This window comes from Solanum stenotomum, chromosome 3 (assembly GCF_019186545.1).
Source record: "Solanum stenotomum isolate F172 chromosome 3, ASM1918654v1, whole genome shotgun sequence".
NCBI lineage: Eukaryota > Viridiplantae > Streptophyta > Magnoliopsida > Solanales > Solanaceae > Solanum > Solanum stenotomum.
This window is the reverse complement of record NC_064284.1, coordinates 15,560,426-15,579,889: the sequence shown is the minus strand read 5'-3', so window position 1 is coordinate 15,579,889 and position 19,464 is coordinate 15,560,426. Positions and strand designations below refer to the sequence as shown.

The 19,464-nt window shown below is 36.2% G+C and overlaps 2 protein-coding genes across 2 annotated transcripts; both read left to right on the top strand.

Annotated features, from left to right (window-relative positions):
* Nucleotides 1-4,343: 4,343 nt before the first annotated feature.
* LOC125857994 (cytochrome P450 89A2-like) lies at nt 4,344-9,208 on the top strand. The gene is made up of 2 exons (XM_049537652.1): nt 4,344-5,998; nt 8,839-9,208. The coding sequence occupies exon 1, from the start codon at nt 4,452-4,454 to the stop codon at nt 5,991-5,993; it is 1,542 nt and encodes a 513-aa protein (XP_049393609.1). The 5' UTR covers nt 4,344-4,451; the 3' UTR covers nt 5,994-5,998; nt 8,839-9,208.
* A 1,230-nt stretch (nt 9,209-10,438) lies between these two features.
* On the top strand, nt 10,439-19,285 carry LOC125857989 (pentatricopeptide repeat-containing protein At5g27270). Its single transcript, XM_049537647.1, has 8 exons — nt 10,439-11,088; nt 11,857-13,261; nt 13,607-13,918; nt 14,613-14,717; nt 14,852-14,939; nt 15,029-15,150; nt 15,636-15,700; nt 18,185-19,285. The coding sequence occupies exons 1-8, from the start codon at nt 10,546-10,548 to the stop codon at nt 18,740-18,742; spliced, it is 3,198 nt and encodes a 1,065-aa protein (XP_049393604.1). The 5' UTR covers nt 10,439-10,545; the 3' UTR covers nt 18,743-19,285.
* The last annotated feature ends 179 nt before the right edge of the window (nt 19,286-19,464 follow it).

Below are 19,464 nucleotides of genomic sequence, written 5' to 3'. Positions count from 1 at the left end.
TATTTGGACTCGATAAAGAGAAGCAAAATCCCCGAAATGCAAGGATAGGAAGCGGAGTCCCCACAGACTCAAGAAGGGGTTCGCATTCAACAAAAATAAGAAGGGAAAAACATGTTAGTGAACTTAATTTTTCCAATGACTTGAGAAAATAGCATATTTAAAGAACTTTAACACCAACTCAATCAAATAAGTAACCCAAAGCATAGAAGAGAATTAGACCGAATTAATATATTAAAATCTTGTGTAGTCAATCAATCATTTCATCATAAATAGGGAATGAAATAACATAATCAAAGGGTTACTATTTTTTTTTTCTACTGCCCAGTGAATTCCAACAATGAGGAAAAGCATGTACATGTGCCTTTATGATTAAAAAAAAAAAGGACTAGCAACAGGCTTTCTACATTATAGCAAATATATATTCCTTGGCATCAGTAAAGTAGCAAGTAATGCTAGCACCCTAAAAAAAACAACCATCAATTAGAAGAAGACACTACCCCACATTCATGCAAACTGTAAATGGCAAACCATTCTTGGTAAGAAGTTTTTTATTACACTTAATAAGTCATGACTCATAAATACCAATTATGGGAACTTCAAATATTAGCATGGTTCACAAGGCGAGTAGTGAGAAATACAAATAGTAAACCTATTCAGAAGGGCGGAAGTGGAACAAAGCAAGCTGACATCAATGAACATTCCGACAAATTATCGATTTAGCCTTTACTTTAGTCAAACTAGGATAGACTTAAGAAAATCAACTCGACGTGAGAGGCAATGGAAACTATGCGAACAACACTATTACGAATGAGATTTTAAAGTTGTAAATAACTGACATATGAACCATATTTTACTTCATTGAACACGGATGGAACAAACACTATTCCAAATAAGAGAAGAAAGCACTCAACATGCTAGCCAAAATGTATGAACACAACCCTGTTCATCAGACTGAGAAAAACGACATTCTAAATTCAGAAAAAAGAAAAAAAAAAGTCACAATCATCCTAAGCTACAGCCAACCAACAAGATTAACAGCTAAATGATAAGAAAGTAGGAGGGAAAAACAACTTAGAAACACATAGGATCGGCAAGACTTCTAAAATTTCAGCATTTCATATAACTTGTATCCTTCAAACAGTGAACAGTCTAAGGCTTAGGAAATGGGTGATACGAGAAAATGAGGTTTACCTTTTTAAGTGCGGCGAACTGGACAGCAACGAGCAGACGAGTTTTTCACCACACGAATTCGAAACTCAAACAGTCGACCAAGAACTTCAAGCTAGCTTTGAATGAGGAATTTCCGCTTCTCCTAATTGGGAGAAAAGGCCGTCTGAAACTTCTCTCAAGTATAAGAATTCGTTCAAAGAAATTTCACCCTTTCTCTTGACTCTAATTTTTTTTTTCTACTAAAAAAAGAAATCCCCCGTTTTCTCTAACAAACGTTTCTAATAAAAAAATTAAAAACTCAAAAATCCCCCCTTTACAAAATAATAGAAGAGATCATTATATAGGGGAAAAATAGGGTAGATTTTTGGAGGGAATCGGGTAGAGACTTGGGGTGAAATCCAAATTCGAAATACGAATTCATTCACCAATTCGAACAAACACCTTTCCCTTGAGGTCTTGACTCATTCCGAAAGGGGAAAGGAGGACCAACGGCTCCGATTGATTCTCTTGTCCTTGGCGAGCTATGTGGCTCAATCTCACGCTATAAGGCAGATTCTCGGCTGGAAAAATGCTGGAACAGTACTACGGAAAGGGACGTTGTTGGTTGTTTTCTTGTGAACGTTGGAATTTGGACGTCATTTTGGACTGCTGGAAGGTCGTTTGTTGGAGTGTTGCTACTGTTTTCTGTTGTGTTGGCGTGGGATTACAAGGGAAAAAGGGATGGAAATGGGTTTGGGTCGGTTCTGCTACTGTATGGGCTGCTGGAAGTGGGCTGGGATGGTTGGAATTAATTTTGGGTTAGGAAATGGGTGGACTACTGGAAAGGTTGAAGGAAAAGGGGAAAGTTGGGCCGATTTTTTGCTAGAATTGAGGCCCAAAAATGGCCTGAAAGGGTTTGAAACAATTGGTAGGGAATGGATTGAATTTGTAATTTAAGATTTAGCCAAATGAATTGCAAAATCAACCAACTCAAGTCAAAAAACTTAAGCAAATTAAGTTTAACTAATGAATTTGGCTAAAATTTAAATAAGACGAATTAATATGATTAACTAACGAGCTTTTTAATTTCAACAAAATAAAATAATAAACTCAATTAAGCTTAAATGACTTAAAATCAAAACCATAATTTAAACTAAATTAATTTAATAAAATATTTACTAAAATTAAAATCTTTTTGAGATGATTTTCGAAATATTTATAAAATATATACTAATTGGTATATACATAATTATGTAAAACATATATATTATTCAAAAGATAATAAAAATGACAAAATTACTTTAAACTGACTTGAAAAATATATTGAATTTTATAAAGTCAATTATTTCAACTCGTTCGGAATTTAAGAAGCTCGATGATTAATTTACATCGGGGAGGATCAAAATTGGGTGTCAACACAAATTGCATAATATTTCAAGTTTATCGTATCCAACCCTTAGCATTTGATCATCCCACCCCCTCACCCCCACTCCTCATTTCTATCCTTCTACATAGCATTTTACAAGATAACATGTAAGTGCTCTTTGAATAATATTTTTTTGCTTATTTACCATATACGAAAAAAATAAGTAAGAGACACACTTAATTTTCGAGAAATATTTTCTAAATATACCAAACACACCTGAAGCTTATTTTTATTTTATTACTATCTCCGTTCATATTAGATGAACACTTTTTATTTCATACGGCAATTAAAAATTAATAGATTAATCAATTTTATTATTTTGCCCTTTGTTCATATTTATTGCCTCTTGAAAAAAATATTCTTAAATCTTTAAAATTTATTTAAACTTCCAAAGGCTATATTAATTGTAAGGGTAAATAAAAAAAATTAATAATTTTTATTTCAATTTAATAAGTGATCAAGTAATATGAAATCGACATTTTTATATGGGGGTGTAAATCTTAATGACATGCCTTTGTCGTCCAAATAGATAGAAAGGAGAGGAGCCCAAGAATAAGTTATTATGAATTATAAGTTTATCATAGATCTCTTAAATATTTTGAATTATAAATTATTGTGACTAATAGAACTTTTTACATAGTTTATAAATATATAAATTTCATTTTAAAAAAATTGAAGATTTCATGCACAAATTCTCAATCTAATTTGAACTGATTGACTCTCGACAAATAAAAAATGCCCATAAATTGAGACAAAGGGTAGTACCATTATGGTATAAATATGGAATAAAAATTTTCAAGGCCAAACACATATACAACCCCTCAAACTTGCCCTCATTTTTCATTTTGGCACTTCAACTTAGCCTTGTTCCATTTTAACCCTTAAACTCCATTTTTTCTATACCATTTAAACACTTATACTAATTTTTATGATTTGTTTTTATTTATGTTCTTCAATTGCAATTTCTTATTTTAAAAAAATAGACGTGTGCCTGTTAATCAAAAACATTAAACATTCGCAAATAAACATAAAAAATTTCAAACAATAATATTATTTTTTGATATATCTTTGTATTTTTGCATGAAAACAAATTGACGAAAGTTCTTTGATGTTCTTTCTTAAACATTCAATCAAATTAAATAACACTATTTATTTATTTTTTCTTATCATCTAGGCTATCTAAATTTAACGCAAATACTCACTTTTAATTTTTAATATAAATCAATACGAATAAAAAAACCAATCTTCAAAAAGACTCGACTGACTTAGTTAATAACACTACTAAAAAAAGACTCTTGTTCATTGCTAATAACACTACTAAACAATGTTAAAACTCGACTGACTTTGTTAGGTTGTCAGTGATTTTAAAAAAAGAAAACCAACACAATTTCGTCGATTATTTTCACACAAAAATACATAACACTTTTAAAAAGAAATTATTATTTTTTAAAAAGAATTATTTTTTGTTAATTTTTAATTTTTTAACTAAAATTAAATGACACATGTCAATTTAAAATAAGAAGTTGCAATTGAAGAATATATATAAAAATAAATAAATCATAAAAATAGTATTTCGTGTTAAAATGAAACATAAAAACTGGAGTTCAAGAGTTAAAATGGAATAAAGCTAAGATAAAGTGTCAAAATGAAAAATGTGGACAAGTTAAAAGGGGTGTATATGTGTTTGGCCAATTTTCAAACTCCAATCAAATACATATAAAATAATTCTATATTTTATATTTGAGATATTATACCTTATATGTGTAAAGTCGCGACAACCTTCCTCACCATATCTGAACTGGGCGGGTGATAATGATAATGAAAATAAGAAGATAAAAATCTCATTGATGATTACAAAGTAGTGAGTGATTTAGCAATGGAAATCTGGTTTATTATTGTTGTTACTCTCTGTATTGCTTTCTGGTTGAAATCCATTTTTAATATTATTGTCTCTCCAAATTCCAATACCAAGAAGAAGCTCCCGCCGGGACCCTACAGTTTTCCGGTAATCGGTAGCTTATTATGGGCCAAAAGGACCTTCGCCGACTTGGAACCCATCCTCCGTGACCTTAAGGCTAAGTATGGTCCGTTGATTACCCTAAAGATTGGGTCTCGTTCAGCCATATTCGTAGCTAGCCACTCCATAGCCTACCAAGCTTTAGTCCAGCAAGGTGCTGTTTTCTCTGACCGGCCAAAGGCTGGGCCCGTCAGTAGTAACCAGCGGAACATCAACTCCTCCCCTTACGGCCCTATATGGCGTCTACTCCGTCGAAATTTGACTTCAGAAATACTCCACCCTTCTCGTATCAAGTCCTATTCCAAGGCCAGATCTTGGGTATTGGGTATCCTCATTCAGCAGCTCCGTAACTCCCAAGTTGATTCTGTTAAGTTAATTGATCATTTTCAGTATGCTATGTTCTGTCTTCTTGTATTGATGTGTTTTGGGGATAAGCTTGAGGAATCTCAAATCAGACAAATTGAAAATATACAGCGAAAAATGCTCCTGGGTTTCAGACGATTCAATACGCTCAATTTCTTTCCTAGAGTTGGGAAAATAATTTTTCGGAATCGCTGGAAGGAACTCATTGAACTACGACAAGAGCAAGAGAGTATCATCATCCCTCTGATTGAAGCTCGAAGAAGGACCAAAGAACAAAAAATCGAGCACGGTGATGAGTTTGTGGTGGCTTATGTGGATACGCTGTTGAATTTGGAGTTGCCAGAGGAAAAAAGGAACCTCAATCATGGAGAAATCGTAACCCTCTGCGGTGAATTCCTAAGCGCCGGAACTGATACGACGTCCACTGCCTTACAGTGGGTTATGGCCAACTTGGTCAAAAGCCCTTCCATTCAGGAAAAACTATACCAAGAAATTGCAAGTGTAGTGGGAGAAAAACAGAGCAAGTTGACAGATGAAGAGGTGGTGAAGGAGGAGGATTTGCAGAAAATTCCCTACTTGAAAGCAGTGATATTAGAAGGTCTTAGGCGGCACCCACCTGGTCACTTTGTGCTGCCACACACAGTGACAGAGGAAGTAGAACTGAACGGGTACGTCATCCCAAAGGATGTCACCATCAATTTCATGGTTGCAGAGATGGGTCTAGACCCAAAGGTGTGGGAGGATCCCTTGGAGTTTAGGCCAGAGAGGTTCTTAGTGGAAGGATCAGATAACGAAGGGTTTGATATAACAGGGAGTAGAGAGATCAAGATGATGCCATTCGGTGCAGGGAGGAGAATATGTCCTGCCTATGCATTGGCTATGCTTCATTTGGAATACTTTGTGGCTAATTTGGTTTGGCATTTTCAATGGAAGCCTGTGGAGGGAGATGATGTTGATCTCACAGAGATTCTAGAATTCACCGTTGTGATGAAGAACCCACTACGAGCTCGTATCTGCCCCAGAGTTAACTCTGCTTGAATTTGGTAATTGGTTCTTTTTATTTGCATCATTCTCTGTTGATGGACTTCCCTCCCGCTGGAAGTTAGTGGGAAAATGATGGTTAATGCCTTGCTGCAATATCAGCTTAGTAGTTTGTAACTTTGTATTGGCTAAAACAAGATACAAACTACTAAGCTGATATTGCAGCAAGGCAAAAGTTAAACTTACTGTTTCTTGCTTATATCTTGTCCATTTGGCTGGTAGTAGTTCAATTTGTGCTTTCCTGGATCTTGTGTAAAGAAGTGGTCCTTGTTCACTAGAATTATACTATTCCCTCCGTTCCACTTTGTTTTGCCACTCTTCCCTCTTTAATCGATTAAAAAAATACATTTATATATTTATAGTCACAAATGCTAAAATGTTAGATTAGATGTTTTTTCATTCTTAAATTCCTCTATAAGAATGCTAGTTCTTATTGTTCACATATTATGATTACTACTATTAATACAAGGGAATACACTCCCCTTCGTCGTCCCATTGGGTTCTCGACAGTCACATGAAAATTGGGACATTTTAGTCTTTCTATTATATTTTATCCTGACATCTTCTGTACCTTTTGTTCTGGAAGCAAAGGGAAGAGCTATTGTGGGAGATAAATAGTCTTGTTTTTTGCGTTGTGACCTATTCTTCTAGCTATGACAGACCTATGCTTTGGTGGGGATTTCAAGTATGGCTCCTCAGCTTTGTGAATTAACCAAATACATCATGTTAACATTATCTGTTGAATTAACCTTATGTGTTGGCCGTTGGGAGGTAGATACATTCTTCTTTTTGCTGTCGTGAGCTATTTTTCCAGGAATGTAACACTTGTTTCTCCATGTACGTTCGTGATGACTGTAAAGTTTATCTGATCAACTAACTTTACTTTGCTGCCTTGTTTTTGCTTATTTGATCTTTAACATGTGAGGCTATATCAGAAAGTTTCCTAACAGCTTAGCGGTGACTTCACAACTTCTACTTTAAATCTGGAACTTCCTTTCTTTTGCTTCATTTTTCTTGGTGCTTTTGGAGTTTTGTTCTTCTGCTATCCATCTTGTCGTCTCTATGCCTGCTTGGGATAAGTGAATTTGTTGCACTTCCGCTTTTTTCCCTCCTTCAGATTTCTATTGCTGCGTCGATTGTCTGCAGCCACACGATTTCTCTATAACATCATAAAATTTATAAAAGGGAAAAGATCAATTCAAAGTAGAGACACCTTGGTGCTAACTTTGTTTGACAAATAAGAGGAATAAGCAGGTCTTGGTCGTCTTTCTGTGTTGTTGACAACTGCGTCAAACTGTGGGTTTTTTTCTTCCTATTATATATTTTTACACAGCTAGATTTTGTACTTCTCTGATGGAGGATGCGCAAAACTTTTCACTGAGTTTCTTTTCTTTAGGTTTGTGCTGTCATTATGCGCTTCCTTTAGGTTTGTGCTGTCATTTCTTTCCTTTAGAACTGTCTAACATCAAAGCTTCAAGGGTATAAATTCTGCTCTCTCATTATACTGGCTAGCTTTAAACTTAAACTACTTGTACATGCTACTACCTGAGTTCCTATAGAATCAACCTTGTAATCTGTTCATGACTTCTCCGCTTCTGTTGGGTAACTCTTGTGTTTCTATCCTGCCATATTAAATAGGCACATGCAACAATACTTGCCCGGTACATTGTAGCTTTTACATTCTTCCCGTTGGCATTCAAAACAGCTCACTGGATCTCCTCTTGCCATTTCATTGTAGACCTCCTATCACCTTGCCACAGAAGTAGTTTGCTCCATATAGAGCTAGAGAAAGAACATTGGAAGAAACGGTGATCTATGCTTTCATGCTCAATACCACAAAGGGGACATAGTTTACTCTCAACTACCCCCACTGCATGAACCTGTCCCTTGTGTATAGTCTGCCATGTAGGATCAACAGTAGTAGGAAAATTCATTAGGTGCCCCAATGTTATTACAAGTCATCGTCCTCTACGGTACTTTCAGGAAATCTCCTCGCAAATATTTTTTAGACACAATACTATGACTAATCACTAAATGTATATTGATGGTATTCATAAGGTACAAAGCTCAACTGCTTACAACCTGCAATGGAATGCCAACATCATTTTGTTTTTTCTTTGGATTGAATTGTTTCTTACAATGTTGAGAATATGATAGACAAATTATTTATTTATAGTATTGAAATTTAAAACTCCACCTTCAACAAAGTATTGTGTAGGTCATTATTTCTGTACGACCATTTCCTTACTTTATTCTTACTAATTGGAGTCTTGACTCTACTTTTTGTGAACTATAAATGGCACTCCATCAGGCACCAATATCTTTTGACCACTCTCTTCTTCAAAAGAGAATTGGATGCAATGGTATTTGCTCCTCAAGCTAGTTAGAATTTAGAATTTAGTGACTTTGTCTTGGATCCCCTCTAGGCTAGTGCACAATAATTTTTTATGGTAGTCACAATTTAAGATTGAGCTTAGATGGCTAGTTCAGTAGGAAAGGCTTATCTTTTTGTTGCTCTATTTCTTGCTTGTACCTATTATGAATGTGTTGCTTCCTATGTGAAAATATTAAAAGTTGCGGGTTTATTCTTCTTTTACTTGGGTTTGATACACATGAGCCAAGGGTCTTTCGGAAAAAACCTCTCTACCTCCACGAGGTAGTGGTAAGGTCTGCGTACACTCTACCCTCCCCAGAGATTTCACTGGGTATGTTATTCTTGTTGTGGTGGTGTTTCTGGTAGTTGTCATACCTGCTTTATGTTCTGTTCTATCCACCCCTCTTTATTAGTAGGGAGGGATTCTTTGTTGATTTTGTTTATTGATTATAAATCCACGTGTTACAGGAAACAGCAAAAGGGAATATGATAAGCAATAAGCTGTAGAATCTTCCGCTGATGCAATGGTGGGGAATAATCATAGCAGGAAGAGGGCATTAGAATCATTTTGGCACACTTTATATTGTATTTGTCAAACTTATTTTTGAAAAAGCTATTCTTTAGCCAAGGGTCTATGGGAAACCACCTCTCTACATCACACAAGGTAGGGTAAGGTCTACGTACATCCACTTGTGGGATTACAATGGGTATGTTGTTGTTGCCTGATGGGGCAATGCTCATCTTTCTTAAAAGTTGATAACAGTGGCTCGTAATCTATTTTTGTATTGACTGCTACTACAAAAATGTGGTGTGGTTTTTTATAGTTCTACTTGTTATTGTTTTTATGTTTGTGTCGTGCAATTTTGTGGATGTGATGGATCATCTGGGATTAAAGATGTTCTGAAACAGAGCTCGATAACTCACGAAGAACAGGAAATGAATTTTGCCATGGAACAAAGTGAAATTGCTTTCGAGTTGATATGAATGTTAATGTCCCAACGTTTCCGTTGGCACTAAAATCTTGTCTTCAACACATTATCAAGACTTGGCGAGAATGTTTGAATTGCCAGATGACACACGTTTTGAATCATATATATATGAAAGAAAATGGTATTGCATAGCACTTGAACTGATTAACCCATGGAAGTGTGGGGGTAGTTAATAGCAATTGAGACTTTGTTCAAGTTGCATATCCATGAAAATTTCTATTAAAATTATTGAGTTGCCACTCATATATTTTACCAAGTTAAAAGTATACGTATCATTTATCGAGTGATTTTTACTTCTATGCTTAAATACTACACTCCGAAATTGTGTTTAAGTTATGAGAATGAAATAACCTTTTGATAAATAGTTTTACCCTAAAATGGAACTTCTAGTTCTAGGCATGAATTTGATTTAGTCGACATTAAAGAGAGCACCAAATGTTGGTATAGTAAGTGTTGATGAGAGTATAAGAGAGATAAAATATTGGACATTAAGAGAATAACACATGTTGGAATAGTTGGTGTTGATGGGAGTATAAGAGAGATCAAGTATTGGAACGAAGAGAAGTTTGACGTGCCCTTATGGTATTTCGTACACGTTCTGATGACTAGTCGAGCGAATAAGTCAACTTCAAAGTGAATTTATTGTGCGAAGAATGCGTTATGACCCATGATCTCCTGCTTGGTGGGGGTGGCTCCTCTGTTGTGGTAAACAAAAACCGACTCTACGAACCCGATGAAAGATTGCACAACAGTAGTAGGATGTGCTTGGCTGCTATGGCCGTAACTCCAACCGGCTCCTACTACAATAAGGATCTTCATCGATCTGCACTATGACCGTAACTCCTATAGGATAAAAAGAATTGTATCATTCGTCGTGCCCAATGATACAATTAGTACTCTTCTCCAATATGTGACCTCCACTCCTCCTAGATAGAATTGTATCCTCGAAATACATGACCTCGACACCTCCTATCTAAAGTCATTTCCCCGAGCGTCAGCGCAGCTCCTCAGTCCTCAGCACTTGTCCAAACATTTTCTCCAATAACTTTCACTATTGCTGACCGATATTTTAAACTGCCCGAGCTTGCTACTGAAGTTAATTTTGAGCCGCGATTATCAGTGCTATCTTCTTTGCACTGAGTAGCCTGTGTGCTCAATTGCCCTCTCAAAATTTCCAAATCAATCAATGGAAGCTCTGCAATCTTCATTCCTCTGCTCAACTCCATTAAAATCTCCATCTCACAAACCTACCAGAAAACCCAAACCGAGACCCACCATAGTCTCCTGCTCTGTCACACCAGACCCATGGACACTCAGCGACGGCAACAGCAAGAACCTCAACAAACCAAAACCCAGATCAAAACACCCCAAGAATCCACTTTCCGACGACAACGCTCGTCGCATTATCAAAGCTAAAGCTCAATATTTAAGCGCGTTGAGGCGGAACCAAGGCTCACAAGCTATGACACCCAAATGGATTAAGCGGACCCCTGAGCAGATGGTGCAGTACTTGGAAGACGATAGAAATGGGAATTTGTACGGGAAGCATGTGGTTGCGGCTATTAAGAGAGTAAGAAGTCTTTCAGTCAAAGCTGAAGGGTCATATGATATGAGGGAAGTGATGGGTTCTTTTGTTACAAAGCTTACTTTTAGAGAGATGTGTGTTGTGCTCAAAGAACAAAGGGGTTGGCGACAAGTTAGAGATTTTTTCGCTTGGATGAAATTACAGGTGAGTTTGTTAGTGGTTCTTCAACTTTTACATTGAACTTGATAAACCCAGTTGAATTCTACTTGAAAATGGTGTGTGTATTGGATTCTGTCTGAATCTTTTCTGTATTTCTGATTTTAGATCGAATTTTGAGGGGCTTGTGCATCTTCCAAGTTTCAAGTGCTTGTTTTTTTGGGCTTCTTTTACAAGATTGCATTTTTTTTTTCTAGATGACAAGTTAACTACATATTTGAGATAAATCAGTATATCCTCCTCCGTTCATATTATAGGATGGAATTTGAATGTTTAAGGTGTTAAATTGACTTCTATAACATTACTGATAGAGGAGAAAAACCTTATAAGAAAGTATTAATGTAATGATTGAGAAGTTACTTTGATAGAGAAATATTACATCATGTTTAAAATTTTAATAATTTCATATTTCTGAAAGTTGTGGGGGTTGTATAGATAAGGAATGTTGACAAACATTTCGAGACCTTCCAAATTGGAGAGTGTCATATAGATTTGGATGGAGGGAATTTCACTTGTTAAGGTTTATGCAGATTTTTTTATTTTTTTATTTTTGGCATACTTTTGTCTTTTAGAAGTTCTTCAACATACCTTTTGTTAGATGGTTCTTAAAATCTAGATTAACATTGGCTATGATTCTGTCACGAGTAATCTGTCATCACATTAGCATAGGATCACAATGTTTTGTTTCTAATAATTCTTTTCTTTGGAGAATCTGAAATATTAATTTGGTGTAATTTAGATTTATGCTTGGAACAGTTAAGCTACCGGCCAAGTGTCATTGTCTATACGATTGTTCTCCGTACATATGGCCAAGTTGGGAAAATCAAGCTAGCTGAGCAGACCTTTCTGGAAATGCTTGAAGCGGGGTGTGAACCTGATGAAGTTGCTTGTGGTACCATGTTGTGCGCTTATGCTCGGTGGGGACGTCACAAAGCTATGATGTCCTTCTTTTCTGCTGTTCAGGAAAGGGGAATTACACCTTCAACTGCAGTCTTTAATTTCATGCTGTCATCTTTACAGAAAAGATCACTTCATGAAAATGTTATAAGTATATGGAAACAGATGACTGAAAAAGGGGTTGAGCTGAATCATTTTACTTTTACTGTCGTTATCTGCTCACTTGTCAAAGAAGGTCATGCTGAAGTAGCTTTTAAGACTTTAAATCAGATGAAGAGTTTGAAGTTCATTCCGGAGGAGGCAACTTATAGCATTCTCATCAGTCTGATTTCAAAAAGTGGTAACTATGATGATGCTTTCAGGCTTTATGAAGATATGAGATCACAAGGGATAATCCCGAGCAACTTTACATGTGCTTCACTTTTGACAATGTATTACAGAAAGGAGGATTATCCCAAAGCACTTGCTCTCTTTGAGGAGATGGAAAGGTATGGTATCAAAATAGATGAAGTCATATATGGCTTGCTTATCAGAATATATGGCAAGCTTGGTCTCTATGAAGATGCTCAAAAGACTTTTGAAGACGTTAAGAAGTTGGGTGTGATTAGTAATGAGAAAACCTATACAACAATGGCTCAAGTCCATCTAAATGCTGGAAACATTGAGGACGCACTGAATATAATGGATGAAATGAAGTCAAAAAACATATCATTTTCAAATTTCTGTTATGGTATCTTATTGAGGTGCTATATTATGAAGGAAGACTTGGCATCTGCCGAAGCTGTGTTTCAGGCTCTCTCTAAGATGCAAATTCCTGAGTGTGGTTTTTGCAAAGACATGCTCAATTTGTACATGAGACTCGGTTTAACTGAGAAAGCAAAAGATTTCATTTTCCAGATAAGGAAAATTCAAGTCGAATTTGATGAGGAGCTTCTCAAGACAGTCATGAAAGTTTTTTGCATTGAAGGAATGGTCAGAGATGCAGTGCAGTTGATACGAGAATTCAGTGCAAGCAAGACATTTGAAGATTCTGTATTTACACAGACTTTTTCTGTGGCCATCCATGGAAATGATAGATTTTCTGCAACCGAAATTGCTTCCATGCCCTTGGACCAACCAGGTGCTATGGCTTTTGAGCTGGCCCTTATCCTCTATATAGCAGATGGAAATACAATGAAGGCAGAAGAAACACTAAATTTGTTGCTTAAGACTGCAAATGGCCTGTCTGTTGCTAGTCAGCTAATCAGGAAATTCACCAAAGAAGGTAAAATAAATTTGCTCTTGCATTTAGTAAGTTAGGTGTAAGCAACACTGACTATTTCTGCTCTTTAATATTCTTGATATGTATACAAATTTGACTGACAAAAGATTGACCTTGCCAGATTTCCTGTCCTTATGAAATGTTTTGATTAAAATAGCATAGAACTCAGAACTCATAATTTCCTTAGCTTCATCCCACTATGGTAGTATAATATGGTTACTAAAGTGATTCCACAATGGCCATCTGGGACTATTGTATCTGAATTTTTCTTTCCGCTCTAGTTCATCCTTTAAGCAGAAATGTTATGAGGCCTGATTTTTTGGTAATTTACATCAATTTCTCCTGTAGGTGACATTTCAAAGGCAGAAGACCTTTATAAGCTGTTAATGAAACTGGGTAGAAAACCAGAGGATGTTGCAAGTGCATCCTTGATCAATTTTTATGGGAAGCAGAAGAATTTGAAGGAAGCGCTTAATGTCTTTGCATCAGTTGCGAACTCCTCCAGGACTGGAAGTCTTGTATACAATTCTATAATTGATTCATATAATAGATGTGACAAACAAGAGGAAGCTTACACGTTTTACAGGGAAGAGATGAAGAAAGGGCATGTTTTAGGTCCAGTTGCTATTAGCATGCTGGTGAATGGTTTAAGTAATTGCGGTAAGAGTATGGAATCTTTGACTTGAATGCTTTCTGCTCAATCTAAGACTTTGTGTTACCCTGTTCAATTGCGTTTAAACTACTTTATCTATACAATCATCTATTTTGGCATAATCCTAAACTATCAACACTCAAGTACAATATCTTAAGTTAGTGTGGGTAAAGGATAGTGAGGGATCAGACTGACTCCTTTCTCTCCATTTCTTAAGGAGTTTTAGAAATTTCTGTGAAAATGAAGCTCTTCTTCAAGGAGCATATATGAACATGTCTGCCTTTCGTTCACCTAAAATTTCCTGGTACTTTAAGCTGGTTTAGCTGTGCCAATCGAATAAATTAAACAGATGTTTGGTGTTTGCATGCCACAATTTTTCAATTGATGTCCTCACTGCCTTCTGTTGATGCAATTGATCTCTTTGATAACTTTTGTTCTTCCTAAACTTTAAAGGTAGATTGAACACCACACCAGAGTTATTTCTCTATTTATTTGTCGAAGAATTGCAACTTTCTTCCCCAGTATTACAAGTGGATTGTGTTAGGATTAGATATTGGGAATACATAAAGAGTTCCATTATCTCATATTCACATTTAAAACAGCTGCTGTAGAAGAACCTGAAATTGGAAAGAAGAAATAGATATCTTATTTGCTTGTATTATCTGATTATGTTGCTTGATGTTGTTGAAATGCAATGTGCAGGGAGATATACTGAAGCGGAGGCCATTATTCACAATTCTTTGCGTGCTAATTTGGAGCTTGATACTGTGGCTTATAATACATTTATCAAGGCAATGCTGCAAGCAGGTTAACTTTTATCAAAGAGAACAATTGCCTAAAGCATTTGAACTTTTTTTTTCTTTCATTTGGAGCATATTGAGATCCAATATTGACCAGAAATTAAAAGTTTTGAGACCTAAAGACATTTTAATGGAGTGCAGGTAAATTGCGGCTTGCATCCAGAGTTTATGAGCACATGCTCTCCTCAGGTGTTCCTCCATCAATTCAAACATACAACACCATGATTAGGTTAGAACTTGTCATTCTTTAAAATGAGTGAGGGAAAGATATTATATTTTGTATTTCTCGTAAGTGTAAGAATTTGGTTGTGGATGCAGTGTATATGGACGAGGAAGAAATCTAGATAAAGCTGTGAAGGCTTTTGATATTGCTCAGAAGATGGGCATTTCTTTGGATGAAAAGGCTTATACCAACTTGATATGTTATTATGGAAAGGCTGGTAATTACTTGCTGCCTAAATTTCTCAGGGGTTTGTTAAGAAAACCTGGGTCTTTCTGGTGAAGATCACTCAAATGCTAATTCTCCTAATTTTTTTTATCTGTCTCACAATATCTCGTAAACATAGGTAGTATTGAAAATTGTCATTTTTATCGTTGTGGCTTAGTTAGCTGCTTGGTTTTCCCTTTATCTTCTGTGTGTTTCTGTATTCCCCAACAAGAAAATGCTAATGTGAATGGACATACTTCATATGTGTGTCCTTTTTATTTTCTTAAATTCAAGACGCTCCTTTTCTGCTCTGTTCAGACTTCAAACACCTGTCATAATGATTGTATTGTTGCCAATTGTTTTTGGTTGGTGAAGAGCTATGTTTTTTCCCTGGGTGAGGGTGGTGAGGGAAATGTGTCTGTGCTTGAATTCTCTTGGCTTCTGTCACAGTGTTTTAGTTGTACCAATTTTGTGATTTCTTATTTTCGATTGATGCAGGGAAATATGATGAAGCATCTAATCTATTTGGCAGAATGCAGGAAGCAGGGATAAAACCTGGACAGGTATGTAAGCGTAATCAGAGCCAGATCCAGTAGAAAAGTCATTTTACTTTATTTTGCGGCAGTAAATATGTATCTGCAGTACCCTTCGGGGTGGCCCAGTGGTTTGGACTTGGGACTTCTTGGAGGTCTTAAGTTCGACTTTGTCACGACCCAATTAAGGATCATGACCGGCGCTAAGGGGGAGAATCCCAAAGCAAGCCTCACCAGAATTCTACAAAAAATCGGGCAGAGTTTCCTTTGTTTTTAGGCCTATCTTGGATTTTTCCTGTCTCAGAATTTCACAACACAACTAATAGCAACTATAAACCACCATTTAATATCCATCAAGGATCAAATTGTCACGAAATAAAAACCAATTCATCTCCAAATTACGGAAAAAAAATTCCAAACTAGTCACTTGACTACAATTCGAAGGACTAATCTTGACTCAAATCAAAAGAATGACAAATGGAGCAATTCTAAGAGTTTTTAAAAGAAACTAAATAAACATAACAAATCAATAGTTCTCTTGCCACGCGAAGCAATGCGGGGCTCACCAGATGCTACTAACTCACACGCTAGTTAATGGAATCCTCTTCAATACCACTTGAATTCTCTGTAAAAACAAATAGCGAGGAGTGAGACGCTAGCTCAGTGAGTAATATTACTTAACCACAACCATTTTAATGAGGGACAAGTCAGAAAGCATGCTAGTGTAATAGTCATGATGATGAAACAATGCTCTTTCAGAAACAATAACAATATTCAACCTTAGGTGCCTCATATAAGCAAAATCAATGTAAATACATAATAGCAAACTCAGAAAAAGAATATTTTCATATCAAATCTTATAGCTGGGAGGTTTCCAAGGATGAATCTTGTAATCAGTGTGGTCTTCTCCTTAAAAAGTAACCAATAACAGTGAACTCCTCATAAAGGAGTTAGTTATTCATATCAGTAGATCCCTACTCGAGGGATATCAGTAACAGTATACTAGTTCTACCTTCCCACTAGCAAGGGCTTTATCAGAAATCAGAACTACAAGGTGCACCAGGTCTAACGAACCCGCCGTTAGCTACGGGATTCATCAAGGTCTACTCCCATTTATATTTTTCTTGTAATAAGTAAAAACAATTCAAAATCGAACAGAGCATTTAAATCTTATCAAATCATATCATTTCAAAGTTTAACAATCACCTGTCAAAATACTATTTCTCAAATAAGTATAAAACCTTTTCAATATCAGTAATCATATCTTATAAGAATGAGATCATCTCAAATAATCTTTTCAGTATCATATCCAGTAAAAGACTTGTCCCACATGCAAGTTCAAAACATTCGATAACACATTTACTTTATAAACCATGTGAAAGTCATGCAAGTTATAAAACATCAATTGTGGTAAGATTACTACTCACAGTACTTGTGTTGAGTTACCAAGCTTGCCACTCAATTACTCTGTACGAATTCCTTTGGTCAATCTATAATCACATTCATAATAATTTCGTGTTAACTCCTTCATTTAGATAATTCATACTACATAAAAAAAAACCCAGCCCTAGAGGTTTCATGACTGATTTGAAATCTGCCCAATCACTTAATTAGTGCTTTAATCACACACATTAGTCTCTTCTTGGTCGATTCTCGCTGTAAAAAGATCAACCTAACCTACTGCCCGGTTACTCTTATTGCATATAAGCCCAATACCAAAGTTTATAGTTCAAATCATTGACTATATTCACTTGGTTCATAAGAATGAAATAAATTTCCTCTTTTTCTTCTAACCCATGTTTCTCAACTTCCCAATTCCCAATCTTATAGTCATGGAAGATACAAATTCAACCTTTAGACTAAGTTAAGAAACTTACCTTCTTCTCGTTCTTCTTCTTCTTCCACCTCTCTCTTTAGTTTGAGAGCTAAGGCTTTCAATTTAAATTTATGTTTCTCCTTCGTTCGTTCGCTCACTAGAACAAGAAGAGTCCCTTTTTTTTTTTCTTTTGATCCCTGAAGTTGCAGCGTTGCTGCTGCTTCTGTTAGGGCTTTCAGCCCCTTTTTTTAAAAAAAAAATTCTGATCCTCTTTTTTTTTTTAAATGAGAGCTAAATGACAATTATGCCCTTATTTTAATAAAGGGTATTACAGAAACCCCTTGCCAGCGAAAGCAAGGGGTTTGCCTTCTGGGTCGAGCTCGTCGCACCGGGCTTGCCTAGTGCGGGTTACCTCTCCTATGTGGTTTGCGAGCTATTGCATAGGAGCGGGGGTTTTACCCAGTGCGCACCCAAAGGGTAGCAGCTGCGGGTTTCCCTTGTCATCAAAAAAAAAAATATGTTTCTGCAGTACAGCCACATTCTGGCTGGTGAAATTTTGTCATGTGCTTTCAATACAAACTTATATGTCTTGGTTGTCAATAATGCACTGTTAATGTTCATTGCCATTTATAGCATAGAAGAATGCTTAGAAGTGGATTGCTACATTAAAGTACTTAATAATTTTCAGCACAATGCAGGTGAGCTGCAATGTTATGATCAATGTATATGCGGCTTCTGGACTTTATCAAGAAGCTGAAGTCCTCATGCATAGCATGCGGAGCAGTGGTTGCAAACCTGACTCCCTAACCTATCTTGCACTGATTAAAGCATATACAAGGGTGGGAGAGTGCTCAGAGGCTGAAAAGGCCATTGATTCTATGCAGAAAGAAGGAATTGCCCCTTCTTGTGCTCATTTTAACGTGTTGCTATCAGGTTTTGCAAAAGGGGGATTAATTAGAGAAGTAGAAAGGATTTATAATAATCTCATGAATGCTGAACTACAACCTGACCTAGAGTCTCATAGTCTTATGCTTAGATGTTACATGGACTATGGTCATGTGGAGGAAGGCATTTCCTTCTTTGAACGAATCTCCAAGTCTGTAAAACCTGACCGTTTTATAATGAGTGCAGCTGTGCATTTGTACAGGTCAGCAGGCTTAGTACTCAAAGCAGAAGGGGTGTTGAGGTCTATGAACAGTTTCGGGATTCCCTTCTTGGAGAAACTTGAAGTTGGATCAAAATTGAAAGCTGACTGATTCATCAGCATAACTGAACCGTTTAATGAACTTCTTGGGGGATGAGACTGAATGCCAAATTACAATTACGTCATATCAAGTATGCAATTGTGCTTAGACTAGCGTGGATGCCAAGGTCATACCAGCAAGGCTGGAGCTAAGCTAATATTATATGAAGGAGTTGATCAGTTGAAATAACATGCAACATTGAGTTTGGCATTGTCTGTCACACTGCTCAAGGCAGTATCTGAGTATCGATGTGCTGATGATCTTACTGGGCGGGGTACTTCCCAAGTCGCGAATATGGTGGATTCTGACTAACCAATTTTGAAGGCCTGAGAAGTATGAGGGAGTGTAAATAGTATTTAGTTTGTATCTCTTACTGCTTATACCATAAAAATGATTAAGCTTTATGTACAAATGTTGACACTGAGTGTCGGTAACTTTGTATATTTAGTTTTATTTAGAAGTGTCATGCAAATTCTTCGATTCTAATTTTGTGGTTTGAACCTAGTGTCTTAAGTGTTACTTCACATTGTTGTATTTCTTTCTTCCCCTAACAATACAGAAAAAATATCTCGTACTAATGAATTGATTTTTTTCTACACTATTGCCCATTTTAGGTGTTTCCTTGTTTCCCTTGAACATTAAAAAAATGAAAGGATTTTTTTTTACCTATTGAAGGCACGGTAAAATAGATGAATTCTGCTAGGAATAGACTGGTAGTGATAAATCGGACAAAA

Bases quoted from the DNA above. Each gene is read 5' to 3' on its own strand.
- LOC125857994 (XM_049537652.1), top strand. From the start codon at position 4,452: ATGGAAATCTGGTTTATTATTGTTGTTACTCTCTGTATTGCTTTCTGG.
- LOC125857989 (XM_049537647.1), top strand. From the start codon at position 10,546: ATGGAAGCTCTGCAATCTTCATTCCTCTGCTCAACTCCATTAAAATCT. The intron at 14,940-15,028 runs GTTAGAACTTGT...TTGTGGATGCAG, and splicing joins ACATACAACACCATGATTAG to TGTATATGGACGAGGAAGAA. The intron at 15,701-18,184 runs GTATGTAAGCGT...AGCACAATGCAG, and splicing joins CAGGGATAAAACCTGGACAG to GTGAGCTGCAATGTTATGAT.